We start from the raw sequence: 20,566 nt of genomic DNA, 5'->3' as shown, positions 1-20,566 counted from the left end.
ACTACTGATGTCCATTGATGCCAGATTCATCGAGTCGCGCTGACGTACGCCACATACGAATAATTCGATAATTATATTTCTCCTGACTTTAAGTACTGCATGGTTAACGAGGTTACAGTATTCCCGCAACGTTGATATGGCATCGTTCATGTCTGGGTGACCTCGTAACAGTCTGCTCTAAATAGTCTGCAGAAGTTCGCCGGCGCCAGGCCCAGAAAGGAGAGCGTTTTTGTGGCTTAAAGGGCTGCTTTTTGTGGCTGCGACCTGTACTGAATGGTCTTCAAAATGGCTATCACAGCTCAAAACCCCATACAAATGTGACCACTCTCTTAAACTGGCTACCCCTGCACGTGCTGAATAGCGGTGTGGGACCGAAGCCCTCCTCTCCATGTCATCCAAGAGAAGCACATCCCAGGACCGGTGCGTATAGGACGCGCCTCGGGTTACGGCCCCGCGGCCACCCGGGGCGACCGACCCTCTCTCAGCCGACGAGGCGGAGAGAAATGTCAGCCAAACCTGTCGCGTAACCCGATGCCGTTCCAGCGCCGCGACAAAGGTGGCCGGTCGCGCGGCCACGCGGTCGTTACGAGATGCGTGACCGTGGCTATTATGCAACATGATGGTCTCCATGTGGGCGCCTCACGCGCCAACCCGCGTGCATCCTGAATAATCAGAAAGCAACTCTCCCACCACTGTCTCCCAGGGACACGTCGCAGTCATGCGCGTGTCCTGCGCGTCAGTCATGCGCGACTGGGGACGTCCGAACCAGTGTAAATTGCGAACCTGTCCGATGTAATACAACCAGAGTCTTCTCCTCCGCCTTTGACGCAACATCTCCAGGAACCCCGACTACAATGCCAATAGATCTTAGTTTTTGCGATCAAACTGATCTCCAACGGCAACTACCGTTCCAAGCTGCACTTAAGCCATCATAGAGTTGTTATTAAAGCTGTATCCGCGAATGTCTAAAAACCTCTAAATTGAAAGTTTTCATGCGCGTCGTGCAGCCAGATGTTTGAAAACCTTGGACATGTACGGAGGGCATTCGAAGTCAGCGCTGACAATGCTACCAGAAACTCATCGGAAATCAGGACGTTCCGACAAACGTAGCCAAACGGGTTGACGTAATAATGCATTAACAGCATCGGGAAGGCACAAGCAGCTTCTCACGCACGTACCTCCTGAGGTGGAACGTCGTACGAAACGGTACGTAGGTCCACGTTCCTGAAGGTGTCAATGCACGGGGCCACGAAGAAGATGCCGGGTCCCTTGGCGCCGCCTTGCAGGAGTCGACCCAGCCGAAAGATCACAGCCCGCTCGTACTCCTGCACCACCTGGCGAACGGACCGGCCAAAGCGCCTACGTCAGTGGTACACCATCGGGGGTGTCACGACCGGTGGTGGTCCATCGCCGGAGGCGTCACGACCGTCGGCGGTCGATCACTGTAGGTGTCACGACAGTCAGTGGTACACCATCGGAGGTGTCATGATCATCGATGGTCCACCAATGGAGGTGTCACGACCGTCGGCGGTCCACCATCAGAGGTGTCACGACCATCGGTGGTCCACCATCGGAGGTGTCACGACCATCGGTGGTCCACCATCGGAGGTGTCACGAACGTCGGTTGTCCATCACCAAAGGTGTCACGACCGTCGATGGTCCATCACCGAAAGTGTCAAGGCCGGCAGTGGTCCACCTTCGGAGGTGTCACGACCGTCAGTGGTCGATTGCCGGAGGTGTCACGACCATCAGTGGTCCATCATCGGAGATGTCACGACCGTCGGTGGTCTATCATCGGAAATGTCACGACGGTCAGTGGTCCATCACCGGAGGTGTCACGACCGTCAGTGGTCGATTGCCGGAGGTGTCACGACCATCAGTGGTCCATCATCGGAGGTGTCACGACCGTCTGTGGTCAATCACCGCAGGTGTCACGACCGTCAGTAGTACGTCATCGGAGGTGTCACGACCGTCAGTAATCCATCACGGAGGTGTCACGACAGTCACTGGTACAACTTCTGTAGTACCACGGCCATAATTGGCATAAGAATGTCAGTGAGGTCACTAGAGCTGACAACTTTTTGCCATTTGAGAACCCGCCTCGCCCCATGGCCCAAATCAGAAACACAATTTGATATATATTCATCGTCAAGTTTATTTTCACACTTCATTTGGATGTTGTTCATGCTCAAATTCACAATGCATTTCAAGGGACGTAGGTCCGGCAAACATTGAGAATCCTCAGCCAGCATCGGAAAGTATCCCCGAGCGGTCTTGTGGATGTCCTAGTAGCATCGTGCTACTATGTGTAATATTGTTATCCTACCGATGCGAGGAAGTTTCATTATGCGGGCGGCTAAGCGGGCTTTTCCGGAAAATTCCCTCTGCGGGGTGGCGATGTTTCCGAATATGAGCTGAGAGACGAGGCGGGTTTTCAAATAGCAAAAAGTTGTCAACTCTGGTGACCTCACTGACATTAACTTTGGTAAATATTGGGGAGAGGGGTTCCTTAGTTTGATGAAAATCTGTGCACAGAATATTTTTCCTCTCTCCAGAAAATTGCCGAGGTGAGGAGAGCCGTTTCCTGTGATGACATCCGATGACAGAGGGGACGTGTCCTCGTCCCCCTTCTTGGCGCCTGAAGGACTCCTGCCTGAAGGACTTTTGGATTAGTGGGTTCCGTTGCTGGCTCACCTTGACACAGAAGCATAGCGAGAAGGGCAGTGTGCATATGATGAGGAGAAAAGAGAAGAGTGTCAGGACGTACGAGCAGCATCCGGGTCCTTCCGGGTCGGCTGAAATCAAGGATGGCGTCAGAGTTAGCTCCAGATTCAGGATCGCTAGAATTTCAGCAGCCTGTACGGTAAACTCCGCGCGATCGGCACCACGGCCACCTAGGGGCAAGGCCAAAGCCGTTTCTGTCCAACACGTGGTGAAATTTTATGAAGTGTGTGGCTTGTGGCCACTGGTCCACTGATCCACCAGATGCCCACTGGCATAATCTGGCACGTTGCGAACGCTGGTCAAGGTCGAGTTGTGCCGCACGGTCTGCAGCTGATGGCCAAGTTGTTGATCTGGCCGGTCTATAGCGGCACCTGTTGACCAGGAGGCGATGCCACCCATGTTCTGCTCCGTCGAGACAGCGCGAGCGCGCCGACGCCAATGATGTATACGGATGCGAACGTGAGGAATCAATAGTACCAACGGTGGGGGGGGGGGGGCATGGTCCAGTGACAACCGAATTATCCCGGGAGCGTCTGCAGGAGACAGCGATGACGTGTACACCAGACTGGGATGGAATGTTCCTACAACAAAATTTTTCAATTTTCAAAAAGCAATACAGCAATTTTCTACAATTTTTTTTGTCAACAAACGGCAAGCCCACTGAGTCAAGTCAGGCATCCAAGCTCAAACTGACATTCGTTTGCAACCCAACGCACGTATTCACGTTTGCGCACATTGGCAACTGAAATGTAGTGCGCGCACTTTGAGCCGTCACCCAGCGACAAGCAGGCCCCGGACCACCTAGCACGGGACAGATGCTCACGCCACCTGGACGTGTCCGCTGTAGATAACGATTGCATGACCTGTGCCGTGTTTCCAATCCGCCTGTAACAGTACATTAACGTAGTTCTGGGCAGGGGGTGTAGCTCTAAAATGAGTTTGGGGAAAAAGAAACTACACCCCTGGTTCTGAGGAAGCTTCATCTTGCCTTCAGCAAGACAAGAGCTTTCATAGCCTGGCCCGCGACCGATCAGTCGATCCCAGACCCTGTCACGGTTTTGCTAAGGGGTCCTCTGTTTTAGCGATGCACACTGATCACCGCCCATTGCATTTACTGTGCACACTGCTGCGTCTTCCTGTGTGCTGTGGAAATACACGAAATATGTGAACGGATGTTTTCCTTAAATTTAGATCCCTTGCTTTGCGCCAGACAGCATCAGCCGACCGAGGTAAATATTTTGTGCCGGATTCCCACGTAACCGGCTTAACTCTCCCACCTCCAGGCAGTTTCGGAAGATCGCCAGGGGAGAGAAAAGAGGCTTCAAATTGGCACACAAAAAAGTTCCGGGACCTGGCTGGCACCCATCTCACTCGGCCCCGAAGGACGTGGCCAAGTGAAACAGGGCAGCGGTAACGAACCGCATGACAAACGACTGCTTTTCAGTCGCTCTCAATCACACTGGCCAGGCTCCCGGCCTTTGGAAAGGCTGTAGCAGGCCCCAATAGTTTTCGGTCCTGGTATCGGGTCTTCTACCGACAGTGGGTGCATAGCTCAATTAACAAAGCTAAGAGGCCCGGAGGCGGCGAATTATGTCAGACCAAATACTTTTCCAATGCTGGAACCTTTCCTCCACATGCCCACGCTTAAGAAAAAGCTTCTCTCTTAGACTTCAAGCTGTCATCAGGCTCATAAGTCATCATGGCAAAGGACCGATGCCCGCCGGCGGCGCTAGCCGGGCCACGGGCATCTCTGCATCAAATGTGGTGATCCCACTTGAGACCAAGTGCGAGTTTTATTCACAGACCAACGGCGGTGCCATGCGTTTTTGGCGTTTGTGCTTGTCAGCCACCTGAAATTGTACCATTATGGGCAAATTATTTCGGTTTGTGAGTGAACTGCATCAATGGTGCATACATTTTATTGATCAACAGAAATATAGGTTCGTTGTCATTTATGGAGGCACCGCGGATCTGTGCATCTTCTCACCACTGATCTCGACTCTGGATCCGCCAAGCCATCCTAGGGATCCCGACTACCGCGAGGTAGGACCCCGGGTGGGTGGGGCTTCAACGTCCTGTCAGACTTTTATTGGATTAATAGGACAAAAAAGCAAAGGTTTGATAAGTTCTAAAATTTGTTTAAGGACTTGAATGCAGACTTAATCAAATCGGCTGATTTGTTTGGGGAAGTCCTTTTTTAGACCAGCGTGGTCAACGGCGTGATGTCGTAATTACTACGAAAGCAAGGTCTCGTGAAGTGAAATATCCAGATGTGAAACAAATTGACATTTTATTGGAGGCTTGTCAATACGCAGAGATATGCATCGTTTTCAAATATGCCAAAACTAGTCTAAAGTTTGTCGAAATCGTGCCTTCACTCAGGCACCAAGAAAATGCATGACAGGAATTCAAGTGCAAACAAACATCGCAAAATAATGGGATCACAAAAAATTGTGAAGGCCTCAAACCAATGCTCTGCAGATGTATGGCAATATCCATTGATCAAAAAGAATTCATAAAGGTAACACACAGCATCGAGACCCTCCACATTCTTTGATGTTATAAATGGTCACGAGAGTTGCTCGTATCTGCTCGCCCAGCTACCAAGTGTGATTGGAAGTCTCGCGCGCCATTCGCAGTGGTGATGAGTGGTGACCCGCCGCGGCGGACCGCTCTGAGTGAGGTGACGGTCGGACGCAGCCACGCACGTCACGTCACGTCACGTCACGTCACGTCACGTCACATCACGTCCCGTCACGTCACGTCGCGTCACGGCAGATGTTGTGTTCTACCATTTAGACTGTTAAACGAGAACGGTGGCGATATGATCTCGTACTGTATACGAGATCATATCGCCCTTCCCATGTTCGGCTAACTTTCTGTATTCCTCCCCCCCCCCCCCCCATTTGAGACACGCAAATCAGCATTGCACAGAGCAAGTTGCCAGATGCGGTATGTAACCGTCCTGGGTCGAGATCATTTTTTACGTTTGCAGGTGTGGGAGTATTATGCATTGTACTCCTCGTCATGCTGCTAAATTTGTCATAACAAATATAAGCGCAAAATTAGTGTGATGGCCTCATCAAACAAGATTAAAAATCAGGTTACGAAAAACTGAGATTGAGACGACTTGGTATACAGAAGAAATGGCGCAGCTGTTGCTAAGATGAAGCTTTGAAGCTAAGGCTCGTTGTCTGCGTGAGCACAAACGCCGGCTGGGCAAAGTAGTTTGCCTTCCACGTCCCACATGCCGCACAAAATTTGCTTCTGAGGAATACTCATCGGTGCCGTTTCTCGAGCAAACAAGTCGAAGTGGCGTGTCTCTGAGTGTCTTGTGATGGCAGCACACCATTTCTGAGCCCGTCTTCGTCGCAACATCATCGACGAACTCTGACAAATGCCGAGGGAAAGCCGATCGAATCGGGGTAGTCAGATCTCCCAATCATGGCCCAGCTCTAGCCAGTCTGAAGCTCTACTGAGGGAAAGAGGCTCTGGCTCTGCTACTTGATTTGAGTCTGTCCAAGGCACAACTTATTTCCCTCTAGCAGTCAGCCAAGCAAAAACAAGGAGGCTACAAGCCCCGTGCAAGAACGTCAAGAAGGAGCAGGCTGCGGCCGGGTTAGGGTGTTCGAGGTTGTTTCCCATCCTGTTTACCACCTTGAGCGCTGCAAGAGGCGGGTCAGTGCTGACAACCAACGAAGGTTCAGCACGCCAAACAGGAAATCCAGAAAAAAAATCCTTTCCGACTGAGACGGTGTCCCTAACCCAGTGGCACCATGTGAAAGAATGCCGCAGAGTCTGCCAGTCTGGCATCAAGCGAGCTCGCGGGTTCAGACTGCGTCATACGAGGAAGGGCAGTCGGCTTCTCATGCATCACCAGCCATCAGCCTTACCAGCCAGCTACATTTACCTAAAAAACCGTCTTTTTGTTGGGTGCAGCAAGTCATGTCACAGAAATAATGTGTCTACATAATGCAATAATGTAAATGAAATAATATATATATATATATATATATATATATATATATATATATATATATATGTGTGTGTGTGTGTGTGTGTGTGTGTGTGTGTGTGTGTGTTTGTGTGTGCGTGTGCGTGTGGTGTGTGTGTGTGTGTGTGTGTGTGTGTGTGTGTGTGTGTGTGTGTGTGTGTGTGTGTGTGTGTGTGTGTGTGTGTGTGTGTGTGTGTGTGTGTGTGTGTGTGTGTGTGTGTGTGTGTGTGTGTGTGTGTGTGTGTGTGTGTGTGTGTATACATGGGAAGTAAAAACTTAATGGCAAGGACAGCAATCACAATCATTGATGTAGTAATGAACGTTTCGATGCCTTGCGTAGCATGAGCAGGTCGAGTAAAACGGTAAAAGTTTAATCAAAATGTAATGAAATAATAAAATATTTAACCAACATCACTAGACGCGACAACGGCCACAGCTGACACAATTTCACAGTGTCCCTCTGCGTATAAACAGGACAGTTTGAATGATAGCAGAAATATCATGACGAAATGTCCTTCTAACTCCGTAAGAAAAAGGCTACCTTAACAAGTGCTCGGATTGGGGCTCAAATCGACCCCCCCCCCCCCTCCCGGAAGGCCTTCCTGGATTGATTTCCGAACGGCCCGGCGTATCCGCGCAAATTTTGCATAGCCTTAGACAATTGAATAACGGATCGTTTGGTATAAACAATTAGATGCATCTTGCAAGGCTGCTAACCTATGGCGGGCCAAAGCAAGGCCATGGTTTCAGCGAAGTCAGTTTCTACTGAATCGTTCAATCTGATGCAACAGCGGAGTGTTAGACGAGGCCATACATCTCTGAGATACTTTCTTAGGCAACACAACAGTTGAATGGACAATTTACATTGATTAAGGTCAGGCATGAAAGCCAACCAATGTCAAAAATAACCTGCTCTATTACTCTAGGGCGTGCTGTACATAGCAGTTTCTAGTGCTCATTTCGAATTTATTGATAGCATAACCCGCATTAGACATCTTCCATGGACTTCTTAAACGTCAGAATAGGTCACTGACATAAAATGTCCCAGGTCAACGTTTTGTTTTTAGGACCATACTGCCTAGCGTTATCTTTGTCGCTTATTCAAATGCAAAACTTAAAACAGTCTTGTGCGATTTTGGTCACCATGACCTTCAAAAGATCAAACAAGGTTACTAACCTTAAATAAGAATGCGACCTTTTCCTTAGAAATAGTTACCTACGTTCTGGGAATACTTTGAAGACCAGCCTCAAATTTGACATTGTTTGACCTTATTTAACCTAAAGGTCATGACCTAGGACTCTCAAACTTTGACATAAGTGAGTTCATGTATAGATCAACACACCCGGTCAATTAAGTGCCTTTAGCTCCCTTAGTTCCTGAGATCTCAGGGGGTCAAACTGATCCCCACTCGAGCGAAGGGCATCCAGCCCGCCACCCGCCGCGTGTTAAAATTTGCTAAGGATATGCAGACCACATGATATTCAATGGCAGCTTGGAGTGATTTTAAAATCCTAAGATCGGAGCAATTTCTGTAACGCCCTAAGGCGGAAAAGTTTTAAATGTTTAACTGACTACCACACGCAAATGAGTGGGCTCGGACTTGCAAAGGGGGCGGATTATACAGAATGCTACCTGTACGGCTAGACCTTGCCAAATGCTGCTGCATTCTGCACTGCAAATTACGAATGGTTCAACGCATGTAGGATGCTCTACACGAAGCACAACAATGTCTATAAGTGACGGCAGAGACAGAACATATGGAAAGCTTGCCTTTTAACTTAAATAAAGGCCAAACGGAGAGAGTTTAAGAGTTTTCTTATGAGATTCTAGGGGGCAAAAAAGGGCAAAAACCTTGTAGCAAGTTTGCAAGCTCATTTTCGTTTGTATTCACTGTTTTACAAAAGAGGGCGGCACCAAATTTTCATTTGGCCTTAGAACTCATGAACGGTGGGGGCTTTGACATATTTTGCTTTCAAAATGTTTGCTATTTAACTATTCATGTATACACATATTTTGAAAATTTGATTTTAAATTTAAGCTAACTATTAAATACAAGGGCAGATGTGTGCATGCAGCATACAATAAGGGTATTGCTGTTCAACGTTGGATAGTAAATGCATTGCGAACGAACGTTTGCGAACGGGTTATCCTGATGCGGTTAATCGTAAAAAGCCAGCTGTGCACTGGTACCAACTGTGCACTGGTATCAACTGTGCACTGGTACCAACTGTGCACTGGTACCAACTGCTTTGGTATTGCCACATCCGAGAGATCCAACCTCCGAACCCGTGTGCACCGGTCGACACCGGTGCTGCCAAACCTGTCCGGGAGAGGTGCGAGGCCTGGCGGGCGATGGCGTGCTCCCGGTCCCAGGTGGGCCGCTCCGAGTCGGTGCTGACGGACGAGCGCCGTCTGCCGCGCCGGCAGTCCGGCAGCTTTAGGGGCGAGTCCAGGCCGCCGCCGGAGCGGGCCGGGGCGGAGCGAGGTTCGGGGGCGCCGCCCGAGGCCAAGCGCCGACGGCCGGCCCCGCCGGCCAGCTGCGGCTCCTCCAGCGACGTGGTCCGCTCGCGGCCTGCTGACCGGGCGCCGCCCAAGTGGAGCTCGCTGCGCTGCCGGCGGCGCATATCAGCCATGAAGAAGCGCGACTCTGGGGCGGCGGCCGCCTTGCGGGGAAGCGTCTCAGACCGCGAGGTCCGCTGCAGGGACGGGAACTCGAGCTCGTCCCGCTCCAGATCCTCGAGGTCGATCGTCACATGGCCGCGGCGGGGCTCGCTGTCTCCGGGTGACTGCTCGGCCGCCGAGTCGAGGCGCGCGTCGCCGCTGAGCAGCAGCGAGGACTTCCGCCGGCGCGATAGCGATGCGTCCGCCAGCCGCCTCTTCTTCTTCTTGTCCTGCATCGCCCAGAGCAGATGCATTCGCCGGAAAGAGGTGTCCTCGACGAACGGATTCGAGCCGGAGAAGGGCGAGTTGGTCGCGAGCGGCAGGCCACCGTCGAACGGTGAGTCCCCTGAGAAGGGCGAGGTGGCCGTCAGCCGCAGAGGGGCGTCGCTGAACGTCGCCCGTGAGTCGCCGTAGTAGCGCGACTTCGAGACGGGCGTGCGCTCGTTCTCAGATCGCTTCCGCCGCAAGTCATCTTTGTCGCCACGCTTCTTGGCGCCAAAGCGGCCGGCGTCCTTAGTCGGCTTTTTCTTGGAGCTGCTGCCGCCGACGTCGTCCCGTTTGCCGGAGCGCCTCATTGTGCGCAGGTCGCAGCGGCGTCACGAGATGAGAACGACGTGCCAGCCGCTGTTGGCGTCACCAGGCGCGAAAAGCTACACGAGCTCCTCACTAATTTGCTGCGCGTTGTCCGCAGGCGTTCCAGTAACTGCTGCGGAATTCGCGAACCGAACCGCGTGGTAACTTGCTTAATTTGCTGCCGGTGGTCGACTTGTCAGTACACCTGTCGTGCATTGTTACGCCACATTAACAAGCCGTGGCAACAACCAGGTGCAGGAAACCGCATGTCAATCCCAGGTACCGTAGCACTGCATGTGGCAGGGCACGACCCAGACAGTTGACCCAAACTCGGCACCTGGCGAACCGAGACACCACTGCGAACACAGCTCCAGCGTCTTCACACGACGGACGACGGATGCTGCTGACCGACCCACCAGCGGACTCAGCTGTCAGCTTCTGTTGACGGTTCCGTTTGACAGGTTCGATTGACGGGTCCGGCGGACGCTCCCGATGGCCGGCGCTGCCCGCGCATGAGGCGCCCGCTGGAGACGCGTTCGCAATCGCGGCCAGTGCACACCTGGTTCCCATCTCGGGCAGCGGCGCACGCGGGCGCCGACGGCCGCTAAAAATACGCGCTGGTCGCGCCTGTGCGTTGGCAGTGCACGCTGGTAACGATGCGTGCCGGGCGCGCGGCGGCGGCCGCTCAGGGTCAGCCTGCAACGGCCGGCGCGGCCGCGTTTGACCGAGGTCACGCGAGCGACCGCGGGCCAGGTTGGCAGCACCCACTCCTCAATCACCGGCTATGGCTTTAGCCCGCGTGGCGGAAGAATGGGCGTAGAGGAGCATTTGGATTTTCGTAAAGGAGACACAAATCTTCGATGTGGCACCATTGATTTTTAGGGGCTTCGATCAGAGTTTCATGATTTCGTTGACCGGGGAGAGGGTGGAAAGTTGCTAGCACAGTAATCTGCAATGATTTTCCATCATTTGTTCAGAAACCTGTGCGAAAATTTCACTGTTTTGTAAGCATCGTATGTTGTTTAACTGCCGGAAGTGACCATACTAAGCGGATACTGTGACATCGTGGAGATACACGACGTGTGGAGAGTGGGGATGCGTCTCCCACTCTTTGCCGAACGTGGAAGACGGTAGCTACAATAGTTACCAAAAAAAATACCGAAAAGTTACCGAAAAGTTCCAAAAGTCACCGAACGCACGTATATGCGTTCTAATGAAGCGAGTACGGTCACCACAAAATCTCACGCAGAACGATGAATGTAATACCACCTTCTGACATCGGAGAACAAGCGAGCCAACTACATTATCGACTCGATTAAACGTATCAACAGGAAGTTCCTCGCACTGCAAGTGCTATCGTACGCGCTTGCCACTTGCTTCCCAAATGTATTGACCACACTTCTCGACGGCTGACAGTTGTTCACAGCCAGCTGCACCAGTAGTGAGTGCGGGCATCGGGACATTCTTGAAAATAAATATGAGAATTCGGAGGCATTCCACAGATTACGAGAGCGTTTTCCGACAGTATTTAGCATTGTGGCAAAGCTGTCCTGCATGTGTAGTGTGAGCCCGTGCAGTTCGTGGAAACTAGAGATAATACTCGGGAAATTGTTGTTTTTAGAATGATTTTTGTGTCAGTTTACCGTATATTGTCATTAACTTAATGCTGACTTTTGTAAGGTAACTACAAAGAGTACAGATTATGCGCCCCACAGTAGGAGCCAGTTCCTTTAACTGTTTTGTGCGAGCGGGCAAGTGGTAAGTTTTGTTGTAAGTACGAGACGTATTGAAAACGGGAAGCAACCAGAACATTTCTATTACTTCGAGCATCCTTCCCTACCAAAATGATTAGCCCTTGCCCGGCGTGGGGGAGGGGCACTGACAGGGCCCCATTACATTTCTTTTTTTAGATAACTCGGTAACTATTAAAGATAGAATGTTGATATTTCAGTGCCTGACATTATGATATTTCTATCCATCCTGTCAATGTTTCATCGCTTTCTATCAATATGTCGGGAACTATGGCCTATTTGTGAAGGTCATTTCGGCCAGGCTTTGTCAAATCGGCAATACAGTTCACTCGTTGACAATAAGAACATGTTACTTGTTCGTTACACGCATATAACCGATTTCGACGTCGTCAGTAATGTCAGGCTTGATTGTGTCTGATGGTGAAGGGCCATTCCACTGGAGGTCAAGCAAGGTCAAACATACTGAATTGTTTATGCAATGTATTGTGCCTACGCTGCAAGAATGCTTTGTTGCGATCCACCACATAATCATCAGTTGGACGACCACTGTGTGAGCGGTTGCAGTGATTTATTGGGTTAATAGCACGCCGGGTCGGAGCATGTAAGACAGGTGAGCAGCGGTAAGCACAACTTACACTGTAACTGGTGCAGACGTGCTGTATTGATGGTTGTTCACTTCTCAACTCACTTTGCTTAAGGATACTTGCGCGCGAGCAGCAGTGATCTTCCAAAGGTCATGAGGGTCATGACCTTGAATTGCAAGTGCCTGCATGCATCGTCTGAGCTGCCCCGCCATCGTCTGGCATTGCAATTACGATATGTGTCTGGTGTAGCTTGATTGCGGCTGTCTGGCATTCCTGCTTATTACAAAACATTCGCCTTCTAACGATTATTGCAAGGTATTGTAAAACAAAAATGAATGCGCTTGGACTGGCACAGATCTTTCACGGCCCTTCAAACATCAGTAGCTTGGAACGGTTCTTCATATTGCGCGTAATGTCGTTCACCCTATCGTTGCAATTGAGCAGTTAATCTATGACAGCTAGAATTAATATGTGGCCTCATATGCAAGCTTGACCTTCACCTGTTCGAGGCAAATTCATAGAATCTAAACAATTAGTGAGTGAGATAATACGAAGAAATCAAATTACGCTTATCCAATGGTCGTAGGAAAACTAGCTTCGCTTTTTAGCGATACAGAGCGTGCGTGACCTCGGTGATCACAAAAAGACAGAAGAGAAGACAAGTACAATTGGGCAGCTTCGGTGTGATCATTGCGTTGGTTTATATCCATCACCACCTCGTGCAGTGTAGTGCCACCTGTAGTGGTAGGTCATGCGCTTCAATAGACATTTCGGCTGTGGTGATGCTCCATTTCCAGTTCGCCAGTTGACCCAGAACCCAAAACTTGGAAATTTTCAGAACCTGCAAGAAGCAAGGCACACACTGGTGCTAGCGAAATTGATTTTTGCTGGTTAGCTTGGGAATGGTGCTGAATTACACAGGCTAGGCTTGAAGCGTCGCACTTAGCACTTATGGCACATAGACAATATTTTTCCGTGAAAGCGAGCTGAATGGTTCTCTTTTAACATAACCGGTGAGTGAATTGGTCAAATAGATCACTAGTGAGGCAGAGAAATATTTGCTTTTCCAATCGTGTCATATTAGTCTTTGGGAATTTGACACCATGAGTATACCGAGAACCATATAGCCCAAGAGACCCTTCTTGATTACTCAGTTTATAATCGATGCCAAATATTATAAGCGCATGCCAGGGCGGATGAAGAATGGGGAATTTAACTCAACCCGAAAGTTTTCAGGATCACTTGCAAACGGCGTGGCATAGATATACCGAACTTCGTGTATCCGTGGGCATATGACGAGCCGATTTTTGGCATAAAAGGTAAGATGTGCCTAGAAAGGTCGCTGATTTCTGACAGATCCAAGTCCGACGAAGGTAATTCCTAAAGAATCGTTCGATCCGATCCTGATGATCCGATCCGATCGTCCGTTCGATCCGATGCGACAATGGAGTTCTAGACGAGGACCATACATCGTTGGGGTTGTTTTCTACACAATAAGACAACTAAATTTAGGATTACAACGAGCCCCATTAACCTTGGGTCAGACATGAAGGTCAGACACAGGCCATAGCCAGATCACTTTTTTACTAACGATCTTGCTTTATGGGGTGGTTAGTGACGCTTATTTTAACTTGATTCATAGCAGGAATGTCAACAGACGTCGTACCTGGACTTCATAAGAGTCAGTGGCCACGGGCCTAATGTGACTACGATAAACCTTTGGGCTTAGAAACTTACCGACTAGTGAAGTCCTCGACCTTATTTGAGTTATCATATCAAAACGGTCTCGAAGATTTCTGGGCACCGTGACCTTCTGAGAGTCAAATAAGGATAATGACCTGAAATGCACACCAACGACCTTCTGCTTAGAGGAGGCATCGAGGTTAAAGGTGCTTGCAAGCGGAATTCTGAGGGCACTTCGAACACCGGTCTGGAGTTCGAATTTGCTTGAACTTATTTTACCCAAAGATCATAGGCTAGAAACCTCAAACAACTAGAAAAAGTGAGCGCACATTCAGACCTATCTACCCTGTGACCTTTATGTTCTTCGCTCCGTTCGTTCTCGAGATCTGAGGAATCAACTTCACTCTCCTACCCGGGCGTGTCGCATTCAACCGGCCACCCAGGTGTTTCGGGAATCTTTTGGATTCATTCTACAGAACAACGTAAAATTGGCATGATATTTTGTTCCTCATAACCATAAGTTCTTATTTCCCGCAGGTCAACACACGCTCCGGTGGGGAGTCAAATTGACCCCCAAAGGTTTTCTCGAACTGGTTCCCTGACGGCACGGCACAGCCACGCAAAACTCTTTAGAGCTACAGAGAATTGAATAACAAGTTATTTGATGTAAAATATTAGAAGTGCCTTGTACGGTCAATGGCTTATGGCAGGTAAAAATCAGGCAATGGCTTCCAACGAGGGGAATTTCTGGGAATTTTTTTTGCATTTTTTGGGGAATTTCTGGGGAATTGTTTGATGTGGAGCACCAACGGAGCATTAGACGAAGCCATACCGATCTGAGATAGTTGTGTAGGCAATAAACCAACTACATTTATATTTACGGCCCATTCCATTGACCAAGGATCAGCTATTAAGGTCAGACTGAATTAAAAATTGACCGTTTTTCCGGTGGGCCTGGTAAACGGGGAAGTTTCTGGTGCTTATTTCGAATTTATGAATGACAGGGCCCGCAATAAATATATTTTATGGACTTCAAAAGGTCAGAAGAGGACACTGAACTAAAATGATTCGGGTCTAACATTTTGTTGTTGGGAGCATACCGCCCAGCGTAATCCCTGGCTTATAAAGGGCAAACAAGTTCATTGTCCCTAGATAAGACAGTAGTATAAGCATCATTCCTCATTCATCATTAGCCTCATTCCTCGGATAAAAACCAGCTATTCAACTATAGAGAATTAAATGACAAGTTGTTTGATGTAAAAAGTTAGAAGTACCTTATACGGTCAATGCACTGGACGACTTTTTACTGACTTTAATTGATCTACATTGGCACTTTTCTTAGAACAGGTAGCTAGCTTCACGGTGGGTGCATAATGACGTCTGGGGGCAATGGAGACACCAATTTGGAGTTTGACTTTGTCTGACCTTATATGACCCTAAGATCAGAAATTGCGAGCCTCAGTTTCGTACTCAGGTGAGTTCGCGTACAGGCCAACCAACCCTGTAAATTTGACATATCTAGCTATATCAGCTACTGGGATCTCGGGAGGGTGAAATTGACCCACCACCCGAGCTAGAGTACTCAACACGCCACCCGCAAGCGTGTGAACAAAAGTGTTACGCTGGGGCTTTGTGGGTATGCTGTATGAGTCCAATCAACTGTTGAAATCGACAGGTTTTTGGGGCATGCTAAATGTATATTTTTAAGGTCATTGATATCGATCCATTCTGAGCCCATTACGTTAATGGGCTTGTACCGGCTTTGCACGTTTCATTTTTTCGCCTTCGCTGCTCTACGTAAAGCTTAAAAGCTTCGATTTTTCCGACAGCGGAATGAGCACATGGGCCAGCCTTGAAAGTGGCTGATGTTTTGACAATGCATATTATCTAATAGGAGTGAGATTTTGGCCTGTTCTTCTGTTCCATTTCTCGTCGAGTCGTCGGTATTTGGTACTTCGTTCCGCGATCGTATCGGTACCACAACTTAGGTAAATTCAAAGGATTTTTACTGATTGTACCACAGCAATGTTCAGGTCGGTATATGCTTTTAACCGGGTAGCAATTGAATATTCGCAGACGCAATATTCTATTTTAAGCTATTTTCAGTGCGGAGGACAGAAATAAGCTAACTTATTTAGGAGCGCTATTGAGGATTTGTTCGGGTCATCAAGGAGCAGAATCACGTCAGCGTACTGAGACGAGAATCTCTTTGGATGGCGAACTATGCCCCCCCCCCCCCCCCCGCTTAATTTGCTTGACTGGTAGATCTCACCTGCTAGTGCTTTTGCGGCAACGTTAAACAAATATACCGAAGATGAGCCCCGACTTATTCCGCTCGGTAAGTTTATTTTTGGACCCGGATGTTTATTAAGCATTATGCTTGCAGTTGTATGAATCTAAGTATAACAGATCGGTCGTTCCTTGGGCATGCCTGCCAAAACAGAGCTTCTTATTCACTGTCCTTAATAAGTTTCAAGTTACGGCCTCGAGGGCATCTTCAAAGCCTGTGGTGATGATTATTATGGCTATATGTTTGCCCGGGTTGAGACTGCTACATCAAACAATGATGCCATATTTTCTCCCACGTACCTTCTAAAAGTATATTCTGTTTGAAGGGGACAAATTAATGCCTCCATTACACATTTAAATAAATTTGCTACTTCAGCGGAAGTTTTTACACTCGACGCCGATGAGTGTGGTTGGCCTTCATCCTTTCAAGGCATCGGGGCCTTTTCCTTGGTCGGGAATCAGTTCATGGATTCCACCTCTGCGTGAGGCAGGACTTGGTCTTACCTTGACAATGCGGTAAAGGCGCGATGTAGTTCGATGCACGATGTATGGCCCTAGTTCTAACCAAAATTTTATAAAACAATGCAACCAGAAGGCCATCGGCAAAGCCAAGTTTGTTCACTTTCGTACAGTAGCTCGTCGTGAAAATGACTAAGATGCATATAACATATTACTTACATCATTAGCGCCATGCCACGAAACAACGGACTAGAGAACCAAAGTTAAGGGGGAAACGGCATTGGCGACCACATTTTCGAAACTTCGAAAAGACCGTAATTTGCAAATGCCACAACTCCTTGTGCTTTTTTCATATCCCTTTGTCATAGCATCATAAGATGAATATTTGCAACAAACAGCTTGTTATTCGGACGTAAAAAGCACACAAATGTCTGCTTCTTCTGTGGAGGAACTGTAGGAATTCTTACTCACTTTTTTTGATACTCTCCGAAAGAGCATATATTCATACAATCAGGTTTTCAGATTAAAGCAACGTTATACTTAAGAAATTGACACACACATTGCAAACAGTCTTTTGGTGGGCGATATATCGAGTGTCGATGCACTTGCGTTGCCAGTGGAAAAATGCACGCGATCCAAAGGTACGGACAAAGAGAGTGTCACTTGGGCTTCCAACGATGCTGAGCGTACTAACTCAGACATCAGACTAACTTTAGACGCTAGGCATCTATTAGTACTTAACGTACTAATAGAGGCTTACTACACAGTGCGTTATGTTATGGTAAGTCACAAAATGCACTACATTTCTACAGACGTGCCTGTTTAGGTGAGTTCAAGCCTGGAAAACTATATTTTGTAGTAAACCAAAACTTCTTTACCCAAAATCAAACAACAATTTGAAACTTGGGACGTCTGTGGGTACACTTCAAGTAAAAGTTGTCACGTACTTCCCGTTTACATCTAAGTCAATCACGCTACGCCTGGCAATCATCTAAGCCAATCATAATTTACTGCTGGCAACCATCACCTGTTGTTTTTTTCAGACACCCAAGATGTGTCTTGCTTTTGTGCTCCAAGACCGCCTGCCTAATTATCTACAGTTAATCAAAGATTGGCGTCGCTTTGCCTCACCGTCCGTGCGTTGCTCTGGGAAGCCTCAGGGGGTCATATTGACCCTGCGCCGAGTGCTTGTTTACACGCTAGAATTCCGAGATAACGTTGGAGGCTGCGCTCCGCCACTTTGCACAGCTTCAGGCAATTAAATAGCCAATCATTTGGTATAAAGCCTGAATATAGCTCGCAAGGTTGCTGAGTTGCACCAGGTCAAAGCCAGGGCATGGCTGTTGGCGGGGGCAATTCCAGTGGAATCGGTAAAATGTGACGTGACATCGAGGTTTCAGATGATGTCATGCAATTTTAAGGTGTTTTGTTAGGTAATTAGACAACTGATGAAAATAACGAATAATTCCATAGACCATATGTCAGCAATGAAGGCCAGATCAAAGTTAAAGCCCAAATGATTTAGCACCGGATTTTTTATCAGCAGTTTCTGACGCCCATTTTGAATTGTTTGATCACAGGGACGTCAAAAGGCATCTTCTATTGACTTCATGAGGTCAGAAAAACCACTGACCAAAAATGACCAGACTTGTCAACCTTTTCTTTTACGGGCATTCCGCCTGGCGTGGTTCTTGACGCTAATTCTGCATTCAGCTACCGGTACAATATTGAGTTTTTGTTTCTTGGAGAACCTGTTAAGACTTTTTGTAGATCTTGTTTGAAGACCTTGAAAGGCATTGTTTGACCTTATTTGCTGCAAAGATCACAGCTAAATGACCTCAAATTTTGACACAAATAGGTTCAAATAGCCTTATTTGCCTTGCGAATTTGGCGGGTGCCGTGGTTGGTCGTTAAAGTTAAAGAGACAAATAAAAAGATGTGTTGCTTATGTTGATGATCCTATTATATTGATGACAAGTATTCCATGAGCCAAAAAGCCGCAAGTAATGGCGTGCAAGGCAACTATTCCCGAGGACCGTGGCATGTGTCTAGCATTGACAAAACGCTGATGCAAAATTTTCTCGATTGTGACAGTCAGCAAGCGTCAGGGCAGACGAGTTGGGCACGCGAACCAATCGATGTGATAATAACCAAGGCAAAGTGGATGAAACAGGCTTACATACACGGATTGTTCTGAATTCGATGCAACAGTGACCCATTGTGCGTCGTACTACTTTGAACTCGCAGCCATCCCTTGTCATCTGGCATGGAGCCAAGTCAGAGACATCGGCTCCGCCCGGGAAATCCATCTTGGGTACACTGAGTGGCAGCGGCCTGGTGGACGTCGCGGGGCGGGAGGGAGGGGAGGCATAAGGGCGGCGTACCTTCCTGCTCGTGGTCCGGCATCTGGGAGCGGCGCACCTGTGTCTCGGACTGCTGTCGGCGGCGTGGCGAGCTGTCGCCGTGGCAACGATCGAGCGCAGCCCGCTGCGCCGCTCCGACGGCGGCCACGGCGCCGTCCGTCCCGACCACCCACTCGGTCGCCCGGCCCGCATGGCGGCGGCTGGTGGGGAGGAGCAGGGGTCCGGCGGCCCTCCCCGCGACGCCGGCCCCCACGCGGACTGTGCTGCCCGCCACCCGCACGACGTCCTGGCACCCGCCGTCCCCTCGTCACACTCAGCGGCGCCACGAGACCTGAGCCTACACGAGATCAGTGTGCTGGCCACACTGGGGAAGACGATTGACACGGACTTGTTGCGGGACTCGTATCAGTATATATGGTATTACTGCGCTGTTGACCATGATGAAGACGGCAGGCACGATGCGGCATGGAACCAGAATACTGTTGACCGTTGGGTGGTTATTAGTCGCAATCAGTGTGTAACGTCTCATGTACGTGGTTATTAGTCGCAATCAATGTGTAACGTCTCATGTACGTGGTTATTAGTCGCAATCAGTGTGTAGCGTCTCATGTACGTGGTTATTAGTCGCAATCAGTGTGTAACGTCTCATGTACGTGGTTATTAGTCGCAATCAGTGTGTAACGTCTCATGTACGTGGTTATTAGTCGCAATCAGTGTGTAACGTCTCATGTACGTGGTTATTAGTCGCAATCAGTGTGTAACGTCTCATGTACGTGGTTACTAGTCGCAATCAGTGTGTAACGTCTCATGTACGTAGTCATGTACGTCATGTACGCATAACGTCGGGCATGAAGCCATAAGCGAGTTAGTTTACTTGTGATCTGTGAGTGAACTGTGAATGATCTGTGAGTGATCTGAAACGAGACCTGTGGCGTGATATGTGGTGTGATTTGGGACGTGATCTATGACGTGATCTGTGAGGTGGTCTGTAGCGTGATATGTAGTGCGGTATGTGACGTGATCTGTAACGTGATATGTGGTGTGATCTGTGACGCGATATGTGACGTGATATGTGGTGTGATTTGGGACGTGATCTATGACGTGATATGTAACGTGCCATGTGATATGATATGTGACGTGATATGTGACATGATCTGTGCCGTGATATGTGACGTGATCTGTGTTGTGAACCATCAGTAAACTGTGATGTGATAGGTGACTCAATCTATAAATGAACCTGACATGTGAGCGAGCTGTGACGTGGTGTGTGCGTGGTGTGTGATATTATCTGTGGCGTGATCTGTAAGTGATCTGTGACGCGATCTGTGACGTGACCTGTGACATGGCACGTGACGTGATCTGAGACGTGATCTGTGAGTGCAGGTCGGTATGTTTTCCTCACTGTGCCGAGCTCAGCGAGTTGCTTCCTCGCGCAGAAAGCGTGTACAAAATGGTTAACCCTATCGGCGATGTTCATAGTTAGC

The 20,566-nt window shown here is 48.8% G+C and overlaps 1 protein-coding gene across 1 annotated transcript in view; it reads right to left on the bottom strand.

Moving 5' to 3' along the window:
- LOC119103707 (mechanosensory protein 2) overlaps window positions 1-19,164 on the bottom strand; it is a 29,053-nt gene extending 9,889 nt beyond the window's left edge. Inside the window, exons 1-3 of the mRNA XM_037227337.1 lie at window positions 19,104-19,164; window positions 2,695-2,795; window positions 1,179-1,334 (exon numbers count right to left, since the gene is read on the bottom strand). Coding sequence (XP_037083232.1) covers window positions 1,179-1,334; window positions 2,695-2,795; window positions 19,104-19,125 — 279 coding nt within the window. The 5' untranslated portion in view covers window positions 19,126-19,164. The remainder of the gene's footprint in view (window positions 1-1,178; window positions 1,335-2,694; window positions 2,796-19,103) is intronic.
- Window positions 19,165-20,566: the final 1,402 nt, after the last annotated feature.

The sequence above is a fragment of the Pollicipes pollicipes genome, unplaced genomic scaffold, assembly GCF_011947565.3.
Source record: "Pollicipes pollicipes isolate AB1234 unplaced genomic scaffold, Ppol_2.1 Scaffold_5724;HRSCAF=6776_pilon_pilon_pilon, whole genome shotgun sequence".
Lineage (NCBI taxonomy): Eukaryota > Metazoa > Arthropoda > Thecostraca > Pollicipedomorpha > Pollicipedidae > Pollicipes > Pollicipes pollicipes.
Note: the sequence above shows the minus strand (reverse complement) of the source record. Positions and strands in the feature narration are given on the sequence as shown.